General features: G+C 49.4%; 7 protein-coding genes across 11 annotated transcripts; 3 read left to right on the forward strand and 4 right to left on the reverse strand.

Moving 5' to 3' along the window:
* The first annotated feature begins 342 nt into the window (after window positions 1-342).
* On the forward strand, window positions 343-3,790 carry FOIG_03297 (uncharacterized protein). The gene is made up of 3 exons (XM_031201098.1): window positions 343-1,380; window positions 1,489-2,451; window positions 2,577-3,790. The coding sequence occupies exons 1-3, from the start codon at window positions 609-611 to the stop codon at window positions 3,404-3,406; spliced, it is 2,565 nt and encodes an 854-aa protein (XP_031068622.1). The 5' UTR covers window positions 343-608; the 3' UTR covers window positions 3,407-3,790.
* On the reverse strand, window positions 3,554-6,581 carry FOIG_03298 (uncharacterized protein). Of its 5 annotated transcripts, none has more exons than XM_031201102.1 (4): window positions 5,657-6,577; window positions 4,394-5,596; window positions 4,318-4,330; window positions 3,568-4,013 (listed from the first exon to the last, which is right to left on the reverse strand). In XM_031201102.1, the coding sequence occupies exons 1-2, from the start codon at window positions 6,468-6,470 to the stop codon at window positions 4,476-4,478; spliced, it is 1,935 nt and encodes a 644-aa protein (XP_031068626.1). In that variant the 5' UTR covers window positions 6,471-6,577; the 3' UTR covers window positions 3,568-4,013; window positions 4,318-4,330; window positions 4,394-4,475. The 5 variants fall into 5 exon arrangements, with proteins under 5 accessions (XP_031068623.1, XP_031068626.1, XP_031068625.1 ...); XM_031201101.1 differs by having other exon boundaries at window positions 3,684-4,216; window positions 5,657-6,574; XM_031201099.1 differs by having other exon boundaries at window positions 3,554-4,330; window positions 5,657-6,581.
* Window positions 6,582-6,732: 151 nt separating this feature from the next.
* Window positions 6,733-10,856, forward strand: FOIG_03299 (glucoamylase). The gene is made up of 6 exons (XM_031201104.1): window positions 6,733-8,577; window positions 8,632-8,853; window positions 8,911-9,058; window positions 9,106-9,179; window positions 9,231-9,362; window positions 9,416-10,856. The coding sequence occupies exons 1-6, from the start codon at window positions 8,232-8,234 to the stop codon at window positions 10,519-10,521; spliced, it is 2,028 nt and encodes a 675-aa protein (XP_031068628.1). The 5' UTR covers window positions 6,733-8,231; the 3' UTR covers window positions 10,522-10,856.
* Window positions 10,857-11,172: 316 nt separating this feature from the next.
* Window positions 11,173-12,240, reverse strand: FOIG_03300 (uncharacterized protein; the record flags this gene model as incomplete). Its single annotated transcript, XM_031201105.1, has 4 exons — window positions 11,173-11,590; window positions 11,648-11,954; window positions 12,013-12,136; window positions 12,208-12,240. The coding sequence occupies 4 exons, from the start codon at window positions 12,238-12,240 to the stop codon at window positions 11,173-11,175; spliced, it is 882 nt and encodes a 293-aa protein (XP_031068629.1).
* A 191-nt stretch (window positions 12,241-12,431) lies between these two features.
* FOIG_03301 (uncharacterized protein) lies at window positions 12,432-14,289 on the reverse strand. The gene is made up of 2 exons (XM_031201106.1): window positions 13,797-14,289; window positions 12,432-13,739 (listed from the first exon to the last, which is right to left on the reverse strand). Exons 1-2 carry the CDS (start codon window positions 13,993-13,995, stop codon window positions 13,468-13,470), a joined length of 471 nt encoding a protein of 156 aa, XP_031068630.1. The 5' UTR covers window positions 13,996-14,289; the 3' UTR covers window positions 12,432-13,467.
* On the forward strand, window positions 12,480-13,337 carry FOIG_03302 (uncharacterized protein). Its single transcript, XM_031201107.1, has one exon. It carries the CDS (start codon window positions 12,630-12,632, stop codon window positions 13,200-13,202), a length of 573 nt encoding a protein of 190 aa, XP_031068631.1. The 5' UTR covers window positions 12,480-12,629; the 3' UTR covers window positions 13,203-13,337.
* Window positions 14,290-14,383: 94 nt separating the features above from the next.
* Window positions 14,384-16,929, reverse strand: FOIG_03303 (uncharacterized protein). Its single transcript, XM_031201108.1, has 2 exons — window positions 16,314-16,929; window positions 14,384-16,260 (listed from the first exon to the last, which is right to left on the reverse strand). The coding sequence occupies exons 1-2, from the start codon at window positions 16,825-16,827 to the stop codon at window positions 14,621-14,623; spliced, it is 2,154 nt and encodes a 717-aa protein (XP_031068632.1). The 5' UTR covers window positions 16,828-16,929; the 3' UTR covers window positions 14,384-14,620.
* Between the last annotated feature and the right edge of the window lie 20 nt (window positions 16,930-16,949).

Raw genomic sequence — 16,949 nt, forward strand, 5'->3', positions numbered from 1 at the left:
GTCTGCTCCTTTGCTGTCTTTGTTTCAGATTCTGCTGCACAATTCTACTGCACAGGATAGCTGCTGCAATATCGCCTGGTGATATTTTTCTCTGGGTATTTATGGGCTAGATATTAAGATATCTCCATGCTGGGAGCACTACTGTCAAAGATAGCTTGGGAATGGATGTCCAATGGATCCTCAAACATGATCTATTAATAAGATCAGTTCAATTAAAAAATGACGTCGCGTGCAAGACCATCGGGCCCCAAATTCCAAGACCCCCAAGTTTCAGGGCGAAAGCTGGGGCCTGAGGTGAGGTTCCGTTCCTGGATTAGACATAACCAAGCCAATCACAACACCGCCCGCTACAACCTTATCACTCATAAACCCTGCCCAAAGTGACTTCACCTCGATGACGAATCGTCCGCCATAACGTACCTCCCTAAGCGCAACTTGATGATTACTTCATGCTTCTAACATCAACATCATCTCCAACAACCAACAGATCATCAACCTCCCTCCTTAATCTGACAATACATTACTACGGCCTGCCCTAAGTCACTTGCGCCGCATGAGCGCCCCGAATCTCTGTTAGACGGGCTTCCACTTCATCCGATACGACTACAATGCCGGCCGAGGAGAACGAGCCTCTTGCCTCCCCAACGCGCGAGGAAGAGGAGCCTACCGAGACATCGCCGCTTCTCAACAGAAGCGATGACGGGCATCACAGTGATGCTAGCGAACGCGAACAAAATGGTCGAGTCTCGACTGAGCCTCAGTCTCGGGCCGCGTGGAGTCTCTGGTCAATTTGCAACAAGAAGACCAGTACCAAGGCACCTTGGCGATGGCCTTCCATCATCGCCATGGTGCTCCTTGGTATCATTGTAATACTCATCATAATTCTCGGTTTCCTCGTCCCCCCTGCCGTCAAGGAGTACGCTGAGAAAGCTGCTGTTCTTGAACCTATCAATTTATCCATTGAGAACATCACAAGCGATGGCATCCGGGCGCGTATTCGTGCAAACGTCTACCTCGATGGATCACGGGTCGACAACAAAAATTCCCGCCGTATTGGAAAGGCAGTCACTGGAATTATGCGAAAACTCGAGACCAAGGAAACAACTGTCAACGTCTATCTACCCGACTATGCCGATGCGCTTGCCGGCGCTGCGGTTATTCCTCCCCTGGTCGTTGATGTAGTTAACGGACACACCAATGAGCTAGACTTCGTGGCAGATGTCAACCCTGGCGATGCTGAGCATATCCGCAAGATTGCGAATGATTGGTTAGAGGGGAACCTAAAGCAATTGAAAGTAGTGGGCAAAACCAAGGTTCACCTCAAATCGGGAATCGTCCCTCTTGGTGCTCACGATGTGGCGGAATCCATGGTCTTTGAAGGTCAAGCTCTCTACCGCTCCTATGCTGCTCTATTCTTAGGAAAGAAGACACTCTTTTAATGAGAAAAGGCGAATTTATTTCTGTAGTGCTGGACTGACAAATTTGCAGCTAATGAGATCCCATCAATGCCCAACTACAACATAGAGCGCATGGATCTTCACGATCGCCCGGTAGATGGCCACGGACGAAAAGTGATCGAGGCCGACGTATCCTTAAAAGTCCACAACGACTATCCAGTGTCCTTCCGGGTCCCGACTCTTGGGTTTGAAGTTTTGGTGCCCAATTGCGACTCATCACTGCCCTCTATCAGTGTTGCAGATGCTATCACGGAGCCAATTGATGTTGAAGCTAAGGCAGATGTTCAAGCCGATGCCAAAGGCATCATCCGCGACATTCCAGAATCTTTGACGAAAGCGTGCCCTCACTCTGAATCATCCCCTCTCGACCATTTCATGGACCGTTATCTGCATGGCGAGGATGCCAAGGTGTTTGTGAGAGGGAAGAAGACAAACAATACCGATACCCCCGAATGGATCTCAGATATCCTGGAGAGTATTACAGTACCGGTGGATTTTCCAGGGCGATCATTCGATAGTTTGATCCGCAACTTTTCCCTGACGGATGTCGACTTTAAATTACCCGACCCTTTCGCCGATGTCGATGATCCCGAGGGTGAGCCCCGAGTATCTGGTACTGCACAAGTACTCGCAGCTCTTCCACCTGAGCTGAATGTGGATTTGGGGATGGACAAGCTCCGCTCCAACGCTGATCTGTTTTACAAGAAGCGTAAAATGGGCGAGTTGAACCTGCGCCACTGGCAGAGTGCCAACTCAACAAAGGTCCAGGATAAAGAAAACGGCGAAACTCTTCTTAACATTACATCACGACTAGTCGACGTCCCCTTGACAATCACCGATGGTGATGTGTTCAGCGAGGTCATGCAGAAGCTACTGTTTGGAGGCGGCGATATCACACTCGACATCAAGGCCGAAGTCGACGTAAAGCTGAAAACCGTCCTCGGCATTCTGACGGTGAAGAAGGTTCCCGCAGAGGGCAAGATTCCAGTAAACGGTCCGTCATCGCTGTGGTAATCTCTTGCATCCCCCATGAGGATGAATAATCCTTATCTACACGCTGAAGTATTTTCTTAACACGCCTTGCGATCATGGCAAGAGCCAATACTGACCTATAATTAGGATTCCCTGGAAACGCACTTGGTAAACTCAAGCCTCAAGTCGGCGAGATCGAGATTATGGAAACTACGGAGACGGGAGTTCAGATGAGAGCTCTTGTCAACCTCACAAACCCTACACCGTACGCAGCTGTTGTACCTTACCTCAGCGTACACATTCTTCACGACGGGGAACTTCTCGGCGAGGCCATATCAAGAAATGTTACGTTTGATCTCGGCAAGAACACCAACCTCCCTGTTTTTGCGACTTGGGACCCTTTACGATTTGGCGGCGAGAAGGCACAAGCAATTGGCCGCAAGCTACTATCAGACTATGTATCCGGCAAGAATACGACACTGACGGCACGCACCCACAAACGGAGTGTCCCGAATGTCCCTATAATCGGTGAGGCTTTGTCGAAGATCAATATCACTCTGCCTACACCGCGAATAACTGTCCCTGGCGAAGACGAGCACGAAGGCGAGAAGCCACACTTTATCGCAGATGCCACCTTTCATCTCTTTTCTTCGACAGCCACTTTTACACTTCTTTCTCCATTACTCTACAACACTTTATACATAGAACACATCAACGCAACTGCTCTTTACAACCACACTGAGCCTGTCGGTCAGATTATACACGATGAACCTTTCCCAGCAACACCTGGACGATCCCAGACCCCACGCTTGCCAGTCATATGGTCTGCCAGCAGCGTGGGCTATGGCAAGCTGAAAGAAGCACTGGGCGGATCGCTCAAGCTTGATGCTATAGCCAACGTGACTGTGAGATTGGGCAGCTGGACTGAGAAAATCCATTATAGAGGCAAGGGTATCGGGGCAAAGGTCAGCCTATAGGTCTGATCGATTCTGGAAGGTCTTGGCACAGAAATGTTTGGAGTTAGTGGTTCTTATTTTTGGGGGGAGGGACTTGCTTGGGATACTGGCGCGTATTATTTCTTCTCCCTTAGACACCCAGGATACACGAAATTGATTTTTTTACATCATGACATATACTGGGGTTCTGTTTCTAAACTATGCGTTGTTTGAAAGAGTTGAAGCGAACAGCAACTTTTTCCAGCAGTTCAGCTTTACTGATTCTACGAACAACTACGTATATGTAGAGCACACAAGGAAGAAAATCACCAAGGTCATTTTCTCAACAAAGGTGATGTTCGTTGAACCTTCACATATTCGCAGACCACTAACAACGAGCATCTTGGTATAAGAAGCTCGTTTGTGCCAGCCCTGACACCAAGAACCATTCAACTAACCATCCTTACATCATCTCCAGCAGGCAGGCTTTGCAGGTAAGTCACAAACAGTTCATCGGCTAATCATTCTAGGTTCTCGATTTCACGAACAATCATGTCTTCTCAACTCCCTCCTGGACTCACATTTACCAAGATAAACAACTCCAGCCACCACGACAGTACGACCCCCCTGCCATTGTTCTCATCATCGGCTAGTAAGTCAGATCAGGGGTCAACCCTGGCTTTGAAGATGGCGCAGGCTATGGAAGGGGAGGTGGATGAGGCAATGAGAGACATGAAGAGGACCTGGAATGAGATGGCGGCTGAGAACAAAGGCCAGGTTATCGTAAAGAAATGATGATAGGGGCAATGTTTCACTTGAAGCTCATGCTTTGAACTCGTATTTTCCTGGGGACTGAGAGAATCAAGGGGTTATCAAAAAGGGGTCTCCGTGGGAAACAAGTAAAGGGGGGGGGACAGGAGCCTAGGGCAGAGTTAGTTGAATACAAAACATACCTTGGATCTAAATCTTCACAGGGTGTCAGCCAGAAATGAAATCTCAAATAAGCACATGAGCAAAGGGTAAAAGCACCTTTTCGTTGATCTGAATTGTCCATTGCCGGTATTACTATTCGTAGCCCCCAACTCCATTCTGTGATAAAAAGTCAAGTGAATTATGCAAGTCGTACGCCAGCTTCCCGTCGCTTCTTGAGCTGCTGTTGAGCTGCCAGACTCATACCGGCAGAACTTGCGTCAAACATGCTCTGTGCTTCGCGTCGCTTCTCGTCCTCAATCTTCTTGAGCCGTTTCTCTGTCTTGCCCTTGCCGCTTCCCTTGCCATGGAACTTGTGGCTCATGTACTTGAACGCCTCCTTGTGGTCAAGAGAACGGCCGTGGTCATCGGTGTACTTGATGTCGACGTTGGGTTTGTATCCTGCTGAGAACAGCTCGGCCATGCGTCGAGACTGCTGCTGATCTCGCCAGGTATTTTGTTGACGTGCCCACTCCTCACGCTCACGAACTGACATTCTATCCAGCTTGCCACTTGTACGGTCACGCTCTCGCTGGGCGCGTGCCTGCTCGTCCAGCTCTTCTTCCAAAAGACGCTTCTTGGCGAGGAAGTCTTCTCGGTTTCGCAAGCTGGTATATTCCGCGTCTCCACGCGTATCTTCCACGAGACCACGCTCTCTTAATAGCGCGAGAGCCGCACCCATACCTGCACCAACGGCCTTCTCTTCTTCGACGCCCGTCTCATCCAACTCCTCGACAGCCGATGGCTGGGGCTTCTCTTCAACCACTTCTGCATCGTCGCCCATGGGGTGATCGTCATCGGGTTCTGGGGACTTTGATACAGTCTTCGGTCTTCTGGGCTTGCGCTCTTCGTTTTCGCCGGGTTTACTTAGGCCTGCAACAAACTCCGAGACTTCATCGAGAACAAGGCCACCCTCTGGTTGCTCTGCTGGTTCTGGCTCGTTATCTTCCTCCTTAAGCAGCCGGGCGATGTCTTCGGGCCGGGTCTTCTTTCGCTTCTTCAAGGCATTCTTTCTTTGGATCGCGAGTGTTGCTTGAAGGTCGTCGTCATCCACAAAAGTATCATCGACTGCCTTTCTCTTCTTAGTCGTCGTGTCTTTTGAGTCAATGTCCATCGCGTCATCTATGGGTGTTGTTTCAATGGGAAAGAGATCGTCATCGTCTGTGGGCTTTTGTCTGGTCCCCTTCTTGCCCTTCTTCTTTTTAGGCTTCTTGACTTTGATCTGTGAGGGGTCTATATAGTCTGAAGAAATAGGGGCATCACCTATAAAAGTTGATTTGTTAGTATGATATTCTTTTCTTTGGGCACGCAAGCAGGACTTACCAATAACGTCGTCCAAGCTCACGTTCTGGCCGTTCTTTGTCTTGTCAACCGGTTTCTCAAGAATATCTGAGAGCTCTGCAATGACGCCACTTGTGTCAAGGGTGAACTTCTTGGATTTCTTGCCCTCGATCTCTTCATCGTAGTGTGATAGAATACCACGCTCACCCTCCTCGTCGTCATCGAGAGGGTTGTAACCTGGTTTCTTCTTCTTATTGTCAAGTCTCTCGGCAAGCTTTTCGGCCTCGCGCATGTTCAGGTTCTCCAGCTCATCGCCTTCTTCCTCGTTCTCATCAATGGTTGTATCCTTGAGGGTGAGAATTTGGTCGTCGCCATCGAGGAAATCCGCTGTGTCATGTCCAACTTTGATACCAGCAAGATCCTTGGAAGTATACTGGACTGCTGCAGCAGCTTCAGCCTCGGCTGCGGCCAGCTCCTCCTCCAATTTCCTGACTTTGGCGATCTTCTTCTGTCGCTTCTTTTGTCCAATGAGCCAGTCTTTGGCGCTAAGATCGCCACCCTCTTCGACTTCTCCGAAGCCTTTGCCTTCCAGAACTGCATTTCGTTGCGCCTGCTCCCGGGCTTTTCGGATAGCTGCGGCTTTCTCTTCGCGCTTCTTCTTTGCCTTTTCCGCTTCAATCACCTTATTGTAGTTGTCGTAGGCCTGAGCTTGGCGGCTCTCCAGTGTGCTAGGTGCATCGCCATCCGCGTACATTGACTGAGTTTGACTGGTGTTATCTGCTCCTGGGACAGGCAGAGGCTTCATTCCCAGGGAGATACGAATTCTGTTCGTCTCTTCGATCGTTGCGGCGTCCATCTTGGCAGTCGTATCGCGATGGCAACGTCGATATACGTGATGCGACTATGTTAGACGACAAAAAGGACTATTTCTTGGTAGGCAGAAAGATAGGCCTGAGGTTGATGAGCACGGATCACTTTGAAACGCGGCTGGTGGAACGAGATGTGGCTAGGTAATTCCGCAGTTGGGCCGGATTATGTAAGCGGATGTTCCCAAAGTTTTGTGTATTTAAATCTCTGAGGCGCAACCATAATTTTCTTTTCTCTTCTCTTCAAGCAAACACGGATCTGTGCCTAGCGATCCCCTGCTCTTCGGAGTCAGGGTCGATTGCTTTGCAGCTCGATAACTTATAAGGAGCCATCAACTTGTTATGGTGTCAATCATCCTATCGACAGGTCCAAGAGTAACTGTTGCTTCAGCCGCTTCATTCGCTGTCGAAAGACGGCTTGAGTGTCGGGGCTGTTGCATAACGAGACGCTATATTCCACCCCCCTTTTCCGAGACCGTCGGTCGGTGAGGTTGGGGAAAACCATGGCCTACCTACATATCTTTGACTAGAAGAATCTTTTGCAATTCGTGATGTCTGTATAATTCCATATGTCGCGATGCACCTGAGACAGGCCGTCAAACTTTTTAGCGGACCCTGGACTAGGTTGCCGAGCAACAAAAGCGATCCAACGCTTGGCTCTGGTCGTTGCTGATCCCCCATGTATCTTGCCTTTGACAGCTAGAGCCTCTTTCTGATGGCTTCGGCTTTGATCCTGAATCTGGGGATCAAGTCCACCTCATGACAAAGTAACAAGCATCATTTCACGATCTGCGGCCCGTCTTCGGAGCATGGCACCAGGATTCGACTAGATCGCATAATGACGGCGGAGTGTCCTGTTGTCGGGTCTGTAACGACGTTTATTGACCAATAACGCAGCCGCAGGGTAGGCATGTTTCCGTAAATGAAGTTGTATCCAAGTGAGATATCATGTCACAACAGTCGATAACCGAGGATAATAAGTATGTACTGCATGCATATATGCATACATAGACATGAAGGTTGTGTTACACTCGGCGCTTTATTCCAAGCTACCCGGTACTCATTAATCATCCGTCCACTACCGACGCCTCCATCCGGGGAGACCTGTCTAGTCTGGGGGTTGAGAATTTGAGCATCACGAGAGAGTCTGGGGAAGGGGACGGAACGAAGCGAGAGCCCAGAGCTCGGCTCGCATGTGAAGACTGTCTATGAGTGGCCATGGATGTTATTACAGGGGGATGATAATCCTCCTACCTATTGGGAGGTAGTCATGCCATGGAGGTTTTCTACCCCACACTATGAATTGGAGACTTGCCAGTGAAATCATACATTATTGATTTGGGGAAATGTCACAAGAGCTCAAGTCAGCTGGTGCATGTGAATGGGTGCATACAACTATCAGAGGATAAGTTTGCAATAAAACTCCATATCATCATTCTCCTCAAGAGGCATCTAAAGTCATCTTGAGCTGACGAGCATGAATGAGTATGACCTCAGCAACTATAACAAGCCGAGGTGATATCGAATGCAAAACAACACCACCTCCTGGAAACTGCAGCAGACTAATTGTAATCAACTCGGCCTCATTCTAATTATTCGGGCCTTTAAACCACACCGCACTATCCCCCAAAGGCCTACGTCCGATGTTCACGAACTCTACAGCTTGCTTCCGCACTTCCATATTCGGCATCTAACAACTAGACCCTTGACAAGGACAATTCTTCTATTACGAAATTCCTGTAATACTCGGCATGCCGGCTCTCTATAAAAGCTTCACGATGGACCTGATAGATGTTGATGATCCAGTCTCATCAGTCTCGATCAACTCTACAGCCTCTCTGATACAGCCTATCATGTACTTTGTGTCTTCTGCCTTTCTTCTCGGCTCATTCGCTCTTCAGAGCGTCTTGGGCCGACCAGCCTTCGATGAGCGGAGTCTCGTACAAGAGAGACAATCTTCGGTCGACTCTTTTATCAAGTCTGAGAGCTCAGTTGCTATTGAGCAACTCCTCTGCAATATCGGCTCTGATGGCTGCAACTCCAAGAACGTGGCCACTGGTATTGTCATCGCTTCACCAGACACCCAGGATCCTGACTGTAAGTCGATGAGATAGACAACCTGGACTAAGAACATTTACTGACACACGCTAGACTTTTACACCTGGACTCGAGATGCCGCTCTAGTCTTCAAGTATGTCGTCGATAGGTTCATCAACCAGTATGATGCTGGCTTGCAGAGGAAGATCCAGGAGTATATCGCCTCCCAAGCCAAGCTCCAGGGTGTTTCCAACCCTTCTGGGTCGCTTTCGGATGGCTCAGGTCTAGGAGAGGCCAAGTTCAACGTCGATATGAGTGCCTTCACTGGCGGTTGGGGTGAGTATTCATGTTTGGGCGCCCCTGAATGAGAATCGTTGACTAAAGGTTGTCAAGGTCGACCCCAGCGAGATGGTCCAGCTCTGCGTGCGACTGCTATGATCACCTACGCCAACTGGCTGATTGCCAACGGCTACACCTCCACAGCCAACGACATTGTGTGGCCTGTTGTTCGCAACGATCTTAACTACGTGGCTCAATATTGGTCAGTGATGCAGCAGCCTTGACTGGAGCCAGTTCTGACCGTCATAGGAACCAAACCGGATTTGACTTATGGGAAGAGGTCAAGGGCAGTTCGTTCTTTACAACTGGCTCCCAATATCGAGGTTAGTTTGCGGGGTGGTTCACCAGTAAGATGATGTACTCACATTTTAAAGCTCTCATTGAAGGTGCCGCTCTGGCCAAGAAGCTCGGCAAGTCAGGAGACAACTACTCCAACATCGCTCCTCAGGCTCTCTGCTTCTTGCAGACTTACTGGATCTCTTCCGGCAAATACGTTGACTCCAACAGTAAGTATCACTCTGGCTGGACTCTTGATGACAATGATCACTGATACATGCAGTCAATGTCAACGACGGCCGCACTGGCAAGGACGCCAACAGTATCCTGTCATCCATCCACAATTTTGACCCTGCTCTGAGCTGTGATTCCGCCACCTTCCAGCCATGCAGCGACAAGGCCCTCGCCAACCACAAGGCAGTTACCGACTCTTTCCGCTCATGGAACATCAACAAGGGTATCTCTCAAGGCTCAGCTGTCGCCGTTGGACGATACGTTGAAGATGTCTACTACAACGGGAACCCCTGGTACCTCGCTACGCTTGCCGCGGCAGAGCAACTCTACGATGCCATTTACGTCTGGAAGCAGCAGGGATCCATCACTGTGTCGGACGTCTCTCTTTCGTTTTTCAAGGACCTCGTCTCTTCAATCTCTACCGGAACCTACGCCAGCGACTCTGCCACCTTCAAGAGCATCACTGACGCCGTCTCCAAGTATGCCGATGGGTATGTTGCTATCGTTGCAAAGTATGTCGGCACAGATGGCCACCTCGCAGAGCAATTTGACAAGAACGACGGCCATCCTCTTTCTGCTACAGACTTGACTTGGTCATATGCCGCATTCCTTTCAGCTGCTGATCGTCGAGCTGGTGTTATTCCTCCTTCTTGGGCTGGTGGCGTGGCTGCTGTTCCCAACCAATGCGGTACCAATACTGTTGCTGGCTCGTACTCATCGGCCACTGCAACTTCGTTCCCGGCATCGCAAACACCCAAGGGTGGTGTGCCCACTCCAACTGGCACCCAGACTTCCACTTCCACTTCCAGCTCGTCCACTAGCACCAGTTGCCCTATTGCAACTTCTGTGGCTGTCACTTTCGAAGAGGTTGTCACCACCAACTTTGGTGATACTATCAAGATTGTTGGCAACATCGCTGCTCTCGGTAACTGGGACACATCCAAGGCTGTTGCCCTGAGCGCTTCAGACTATACCTCCTCGAACCCTGTGTGGAAGGCTACCATTTCCCTAGCTGCAGGACAGTCTATTCAGTATAAGTACATTAACGTTAAGAAGGACGGCTCTCTCACCTGGGAGAAGGACCCCAACCGCACCTACACTGTTCCCAAGACATGTGCCACAAATGCTACCAAGTCTGACAAGTGGCAGTCTTGAGATGATGCTTTTGTTCTATATGCCTTGAGGGTTATTTCGACACATTGATAGGGAAAGTTGGAAGATGACTCAGGTTGTTACTTTGACAGGGCTGGGAGTGAAATCCAATGATTTTGATGATGAAAACGAAGGACACGTGTTTGGAGATAGCAAGTCTGATAATAACACATATACTATTACAGATGTCTATTGAGTTCCGTGGTTTATTTTATTGTGTTTTCCTTGTACTGAGTATTAGTGGATCGATCATTGGTTTGAACATCTGATCTCAAGCAAGAATCCCTCGAATCTCTGGCTGAAGCAGATTGGCGTATGACTTTGTATAGACGACCGTGGAGTGTCATGCTGTGAATGTTAATTTCGTTAATGGTTCACTGAGATAGCATCATTTTACCGAGACAACACCAACTCAGTCTATGACGAGCTTGCTTTGGTGTTCACAACAGTCATGTTAACTCTAAGCCTAACATTAGCCACTGTAACCCCCTTCATGAGGAGACACGAGTACATCTCAAGTCACTACCCGTCTCTTCGACCGTAATGTCAACAGCAAAATCCCAAGCACTTGCTGGACTTTGCTGACTGTGATATATCCCAATACCTGCTGTAGCCACTCATGTGCCAATTTCTTTCATTCCATTGGTAGCTCCTTTATGCAAACTCTTCATCCTCTTCCTCCTCGATCTGGTTTTTCACTCGCACCAAGATCGTCGTCTTCCACTTATCCAACTTGCTGATCTGGTCGAACTGATACAGCCTGTCGGTAAACTGCTCCTGGCTCTTGGCCTCGATGGCCTCGCACAGGTCAGTCAAAAGCTGATGCTCTCGCTGTGCACCAAATGAGGGATCCATATCGCGGTACTTCTCCAGGGCGCGCTGAGCAGCGACCAAATCGCCACTGGCCAGATGGCAGATACCTGCCTTGAGCAGGTAGTCCTTGACGCTGTACTTCATGAGGTTGTTGTTGATTGATTGCTCAGCCACTCTCTCGTATTTCTCGATGGCCTTGTAGTAGTCGCCTTCGATAGCAGCCACGTCGGCCACCTTCAGCCATAGTTTATTGGCAAGGCTGTCAAGATCCATAAGTAGATGCAAAATACAGTTGCGATTGTGATATTCAACTTACGCTGCCGCATTATCGCCCTCATACCAGGTAGCAGCGAGTTCGTAGCACTCGATAGCGCTCTTGGCATCGCCGAGTTCCACCTCGTACAGCTCGCCGAGATTTTCCTTGTGGGAAGCTGCGCGGCGGAAATTACCCTTGGCGCAGTATCGGTCGACAGCGATGTTCAGGCATCGCGCAGCAGCCTGGGGATCGTCTTTGCGGTAGGCCTTGAAGGCATCCACGAGGGTGTTGGCAGCGTCATCGGGTTCCTTCAACTTGTCGGTTTGAACTTGCGCAGCCTGTTCAAAAGCCTTTCCAGCTTCGAGGTCTAGATGTCGGAAGTGTCAGCTTCGGTTTCACAACGAAACAAAGCGGTAAAGGCGTACTCTGTTGCTGCATCTTGAAGGCATTGGCGGCTTGAGTGAAGAGATCAGCGGCCTCTTGATACTTCTCCTCTCGTCCACCAAAGAAGCTGAAGCCGCCACCGGCACTCTGAAGCTGCTTCTGAGCCTGAAAGTTGCGATGTGTCAGCACATCTGCAAAGCAACAGCCAATGCAAAGCGGGGGAGGGGTTACGAAACCTTTTGGAGAAGAGCTCTTGGGTCTTGAGCCATGGTTGTGATATTCGTGAAAGGGGTATCAAGGAAGAGTTGGGAGGAGAAACAGAAAGAGAGATAAACACCACGTTCTAGGTTATCACGAGTTGGCTTTAAGTTGTATGTAAGTGAAGATGGCGAGTACCCTGACTTGCGGCGCGGACGGCGGCTGAGCTATGACGACGGTCGCTTGAGCCACAGACACCTGGGGTCTTTTTAGTGGGCCCACGTTGTCGCTATTCCTCAGAATTGGGCATAGAAGATCTAGGTTAAGACGGATCAAAGTTACCTTAGATATAGATCCATTACAAGACTCTATTGACAGATCGCCATACGCAGAAAGAAAACCTTGATCGAAAGTCCACAGAAATTAGATCCATATCGACAGATCAGGCCAACTACGTACCATGACAATCTGCACATCCTGCCGTGTTGCCCTTCGGCGCAGCATCACACATTCTACAAGACCTTTGATAACTCGGCTCATAACAACAAACTCATCAACCGCCGCCTCGATCCTCGAGAAACCCACCTGGTCCGTTCGAAGCCTTCTACCATCCTCGCCATCTTCAGCTCCCGCAGAAAAGATCACGCCCTCCCAATTACACCACCTCCTCCGCCTCTCAGCCCTACCGTTGCCAACTACACCCGAAGACGAAGCTGCCATGATCAATACCCTCCAGAGCCAATTGCAGTTCGTCCGCGCCGTGCAGCGTGTGGACACAACCGGAGTTGAACCCCTGCGGGCGATCCGTGACGAGACCACAGAGGCTCGACAAGAGGTGACAATTGGACTTACTGAACTGCAAGAAGCTCTGGATAAGGAGGTTCGTATAGGGTATTATCAAAGGGCGAGGAGGCTTAGAGAGACGATTGAGTCCGAGGCAGAGAAGTGGGATGCCCTCAAGACGGCTGGCAAAACAGCGGGAAGATATTTCGTGGTTGAGAGTGGGAAGAACGATGTGAACGGTGCTGAGTGATTGCGAGATACGATTCGCAAGATAGCTACCTTGTATAAGTGCCCCTCAATGAGATACCCTTTTGTACATTAAATCCTCAGATGGAAGATTCTGAACCATACGATTCTGCAATCATGTTCGCTTGAACCTTGCCCAGATATCGCTATGCCACTAGTAGTCTTCACATACACATGCCCCAACCCATAAGTCTCTATGCTCATATCATCATAAGTAACGCTCATTTCGCATTGCCCTTTTTGTTCGACGGTCCGGCGTCCTCGTTGTTCTATGACTTGTTTTCCGACGGTCCATCCTTGGGCTTTGGCTTGGGCACCTTCTCGTACGCATTCGGACTCGGCGCTCTCTTCTCTTTTCCCTTTCTATTTCTCCGCCCACGTCCATGACTGTGTCCGTGTCCATGACCACAGCTCTGGCGCTTCCCGCCCGCTGGTTGTGCCCCGTCGCGATCCGAGCCCGAGTCTGAATCCGAGTCGGAGTTGGAGGAAGACTCGTCGCTGGATTCGTCGACGGCTTTCGGCTTATGGTAGATACAACACACTATTGGAATCTGTGTTAAAATATGGGGGTATGTTTGTCTAAGATCATGTTGCTCACCTTTTGAGCTCTTGCGTCCAAGACCTTCATTGTCTACTACGTCCTCTGCCCACTGTACGGATCGCCCATTGGACGCATGAGCGCCTCGAAGTCTCAGGATCTGAGGCGCTTGTTCTCTCGTTTCTGGTGTTTGCGTCGGGGTCTCGGTTTGTGTTTGTGAGGGCGCTGGTGCGCTTCGTTGCTGTTGCCGTTGCGACATGGCCGTGTTGATGTGATGTTCGACGTAGGTATAGCACGAGCGACTATTTGTCTCTTTTGATAGGTTTGTCGGAGAGAAAGAAGTGATCTCTCCCGGAGGATGTGTTGTTGTCTTGTTAATAATGTTGTCACGCGCTTGTTGATGGAATCGTATGGCAAATAAATGATTTGCCTTAGCATCGGCATTGTGCTGTAAAGATACGTACCTCTTTTCACGTCACAACTTGTTCGATTTATTAACCAATCATTGGATGCAAGCTTCCATTCGCAATTCTCTTATCTGTATATGAAAACAAGTTATCCACATCAATGTAAGGAATCTTCTGAAGGATTATGAAGGAATGGACTTGGTAAAAGGAATACTGCTGTTCTTAAGTGCTAGGGTACAACCTTGACATTGCAACTACACAAGGTGATCTTCCACGCATGTTAAGGGGTCAAGCAAAACAGCCAGGATGATTTCTTACTTTGCTAAGTCTCATAGTTCTCTTGCAGCTCTATATTACACAATACTTAGATACAATCTATACTTGGGGTGATATACAATTGACATGGTAATGTCACCACCATCATCTACTCATTCATCATACAGCCTTAAATCGTACAGAATCCAACCATGACGGAGCTCAGTTGATCGCAACTCTCTTTTCGGCTTTGTCCTTTTTCTTGGCACCCTTCATACTTCTTCGCGGTCGACTCCTCTTGTGTTCTGGCAAGACACGAGGCTTGTTATGTAACCATCCTTGAATAGGTTGACGGGAGCCAATGAATCGCCCCTCAGGACTGAAGACATCGACTGCTGGCCAGCCAGGTTCTATCACAGGCTCAGGCTCCTTACGCCTCTTCACCGCCGGAGTTCCTACATCTATTCGCTGAGCCCTCATGGCTGCAAAAGGATCAGACGTATCGAGCTGCTTCGGCTTGACCCTTTCGTCGAATTGGGGTTGTTGGTCTGGAAATACCTTCAAAGCAACATCCTGCGCGCGGACTTGAGCAACAAGCTCAACATAACCCACACCCTCGATGAGAATGTCTGTCGATAACACTCGGAAAGGAAGCCTGTCGACGTTTAACCCAATCGCATTCTTCCGTGTAAGAGGGCCAGCTCTTTTTCTGGTGACATCGTGAGACAGCTTAAATGTTCCAGCATGCTTCATCTTGCCTCCAATTCCAGGAAGCATGATACTTGGTACACCGATGGATTCCCGTGTCTGCTCCTGGAAAGCAATAGCCTTCTCAGTCTGAGTGAGGTGCTCCTCCAAGGGTGTAAAGTTGTATGCCAGGAAGACCAAGCCCGGGTTCTTAGGTGTGATGCGGATGAGACCTCCTCCTAGTATGAGGGACTTGCCAGGCGTCATTGAAACCTGTTCAGGCACAATGCGCTTCTTCATGATCATCGATTGACGGCACTCCTCCTTCACAAACAAGTCTAGGTCGCTTCGTGCCAAGCCAGGAAGGTCGATTAATTCGCCTTTTCCGTTTCCAAAAGGTACCCGAATTGGGGATGCTGTTGTGCCAGGGAGCGAGGATACCAGAGGCATGTCGGGATAGTTCTGAGCCGGCTGAGGGGGCGGAAGCAATTCCCCAGCATCCACATCTTGCTCTCCAACCTGTTCGGCATATATCGATTCCGCGCTGACGCTATCCCGAGGATATGTTGATACTGATGTCCTCCCAGCCTCCTTGCTTGGCCCCATTCTGCCTTTGGGATAGACAGCCTCAAAGAGCTGACTTTTGCCCACGTTGACCTTTCCAACCATCCACCCCGCACCGCCGCGCTGCCAGATATCTTCTCTAACCTCCGTGCACCACCAAGCGCGTTTTGCGCTAACGCATCGGACATTGCCAAGACGAACCCTGCCTCCAAGTCGGCCGAGAGCATCTCGTAGTACTTCACGAAGGTAGGGCATCATTGAGTCCACAATCTCTTTCGTAGGGCCAAGAAGGTCGCCGCGAGTGATGATAAAACTCAGTTCTGTCTTGCGATCATTTTGGTACTTGCCCGATCGTGATCTTCGATTGCGTGTCCTGATTGGAATGTCGCCGAGGAGAACATTAAGTCGAGGGATGAGCGACATGGGGAAATCGGCAGCATCGATGACATGATATATGTGATTATACTTGTGCGGCGATTCCTCGATGGTTTCGCGCAAGGACTCAACGGTGGGATGGAACATAGCAACCTTTGCTGTGTCGCTCGAGGTGCTGTAATGTTGTAAATTGTGGCATCGATCGCAGACAGGCTGTTTATCTTGGGGCAGTGATTCTTTTTACTTGTTAGCTTCTGTATGGTTCGTAGTAAAAGAGTTGGAGGCGTACTCGGAGCAATATTTCCCTCTTTCTCAACTCCAGTTACTAAGAGAGAGGGATCTAGGCCAAGAGCTTCCAGCTGGCCTGGGTCCAAGGTTTTGAGAACGTCATCGACAACTCCATCTTCCTGGCTCGCTGTATGCTGACGCTCAAAAGCCTTTGGGTTCAACCACTTTTTAACTCTTTTGCTCTCAGGGTCGAAATAGCCCAGCATTTGCGGATCACTCGTTTGTGTAAAGGCACCGCATCCCGTGCAATTTAATGGTAAGCGTCTCTTAGGAATCTCAAGGCCCAGAGAGGAATTTTCGCTTGTTGTGATTGGTGCATCTTGGATTGTCGCTTCGGTGTGATTAAGTCGTCGAGTATGTATCGGAGTTGGTAAAGGCGTCGCTTTTGGTGTTCTATGAAATCGACTCGAAGCTCCAACGGCCGGACATAAAAATAAAGGAACACTCGACGAAGCAGATGCTTCACCAATACTGAGAGCCCGGTTGATCCATCGAGCTGACAATGCGCGGTGCATTGCGTTGTTTCTATAGTGAAGAAACGAATTCGGGTTGTCGCAACTAAAAATGTTGGACTTGCACAGATTATCCCAAAAATTTCCTAGGAAATCATAGCTTTGTTAGCCTCCACCATAAGTCA

Source organism: Fusarium odoratissimum (genome assembly GCF_000260195.1).
Source record: "Fusarium odoratissimum NRRL 54006 unplaced genomic scaffold supercont1.4, whole genome shotgun sequence".
NCBI classification, from domain to species: Eukaryota; Fungi; Ascomycota; class Sordariomycetes; order Hypocreales; family Nectriaceae; genus Fusarium; species Fusarium odoratissimum.

What these genes read in the sequence shown, in the direction of transcription:
- FOIG_03298 (XM_031201099.1), bottom strand. Translation starts at nt 6,470, where the DNA reads ATGGACGCCGCAACGATCGAAGAGACGAACAGAATTCGTATCTCCCTG. An exon ending in GAGCTTGGACGACGTTATTG is followed by an intron (nt 5,597 to 5,656) that starts GTAAGTCCTGCT and finishes CAACTTTTATAG; the next exon opens with GTGATGCCCCTATTTCTTCA.
- FOIG_03299 (XM_031201104.1), top strand. Translation starts at nt 8,232, where the DNA reads ATGCCGGCTCTCTATAAAAGCTTCACGATGGACCTGATAGATGTTGAT. An exon ending in AGACACCCAGGATCCTGACT is followed by an intron (nt 8,578 to 8,631) that starts GTAAGTCGATGA and finishes GACACACGCTAG; the next exon opens with ACTTTTACACCTGGACTCGA. An exon ending in CAAATACGTTGACTCCAACA is followed by an intron (nt 9,363 to 9,415) that starts GTAAGTATCACT and finishes TGATACATGCAG; the next exon opens with TCAATGTCAACGACGGCCGC.
- FOIG_03297 (XM_031201098.1), top strand. Translation starts at nt 609, where the DNA reads ATGCCGGCCGAGGAGAACGAGCCTCTTGCCTCCCCAACGCGCGAGGAA. An exon ending in GGAATCCATGGTCTTTGAAG is followed by an intron (nt 1,381 to 1,488) that starts GTCAAGCTCTCT and finishes ACAAATTTGCAG; the next exon opens with CTAATGAGATCCCATCAATG. An exon ending in GGGCAAGATTCCAGTAAACG is followed by an intron (nt 2,452 to 2,576) that starts GTCCGTCATCGC and finishes ACCTATAATTAG; the next exon opens with GATTCCCTGGAAACGCACTT.
- FOIG_03303 (XM_031201108.1), bottom strand. Translation starts at nt 16,827, where the DNA reads ATGCACCGCGCATTGTCAGCTCGATGGATCAACCGGGCTCTCAGTATT. An exon ending in AGAGGGAAATATTGCTCCGA is followed by an intron (nt 16,261 to 16,313) that starts GTACGCCTCCAA and finishes ACAAGTAAAAAG; the next exon opens with AATCACTGCCCCAAGATAAA.
- FOIG_03302 (XM_031201107.1), top strand. Translation starts at nt 12,630, where the DNA reads ATGACAATCTGCACATCCTGCCGTGTTGCCCTTCGGCGCAGCATCACA.
- FOIG_03301 (XM_031201106.1), bottom strand. Translation starts at nt 13,995, where the DNA reads ATGTCGCAACGGCAACAGCAACGAAGCGCACCAGCGCCCTCACAAACA. An exon ending in TGGACGCAAGAGCTCAAAAG is followed by an intron (nt 13,740 to 13,796) that starts GTGAGCAACATG and finishes AGATTCCAATAG; the next exon opens with TGTGTTGTATCTACCATAAG.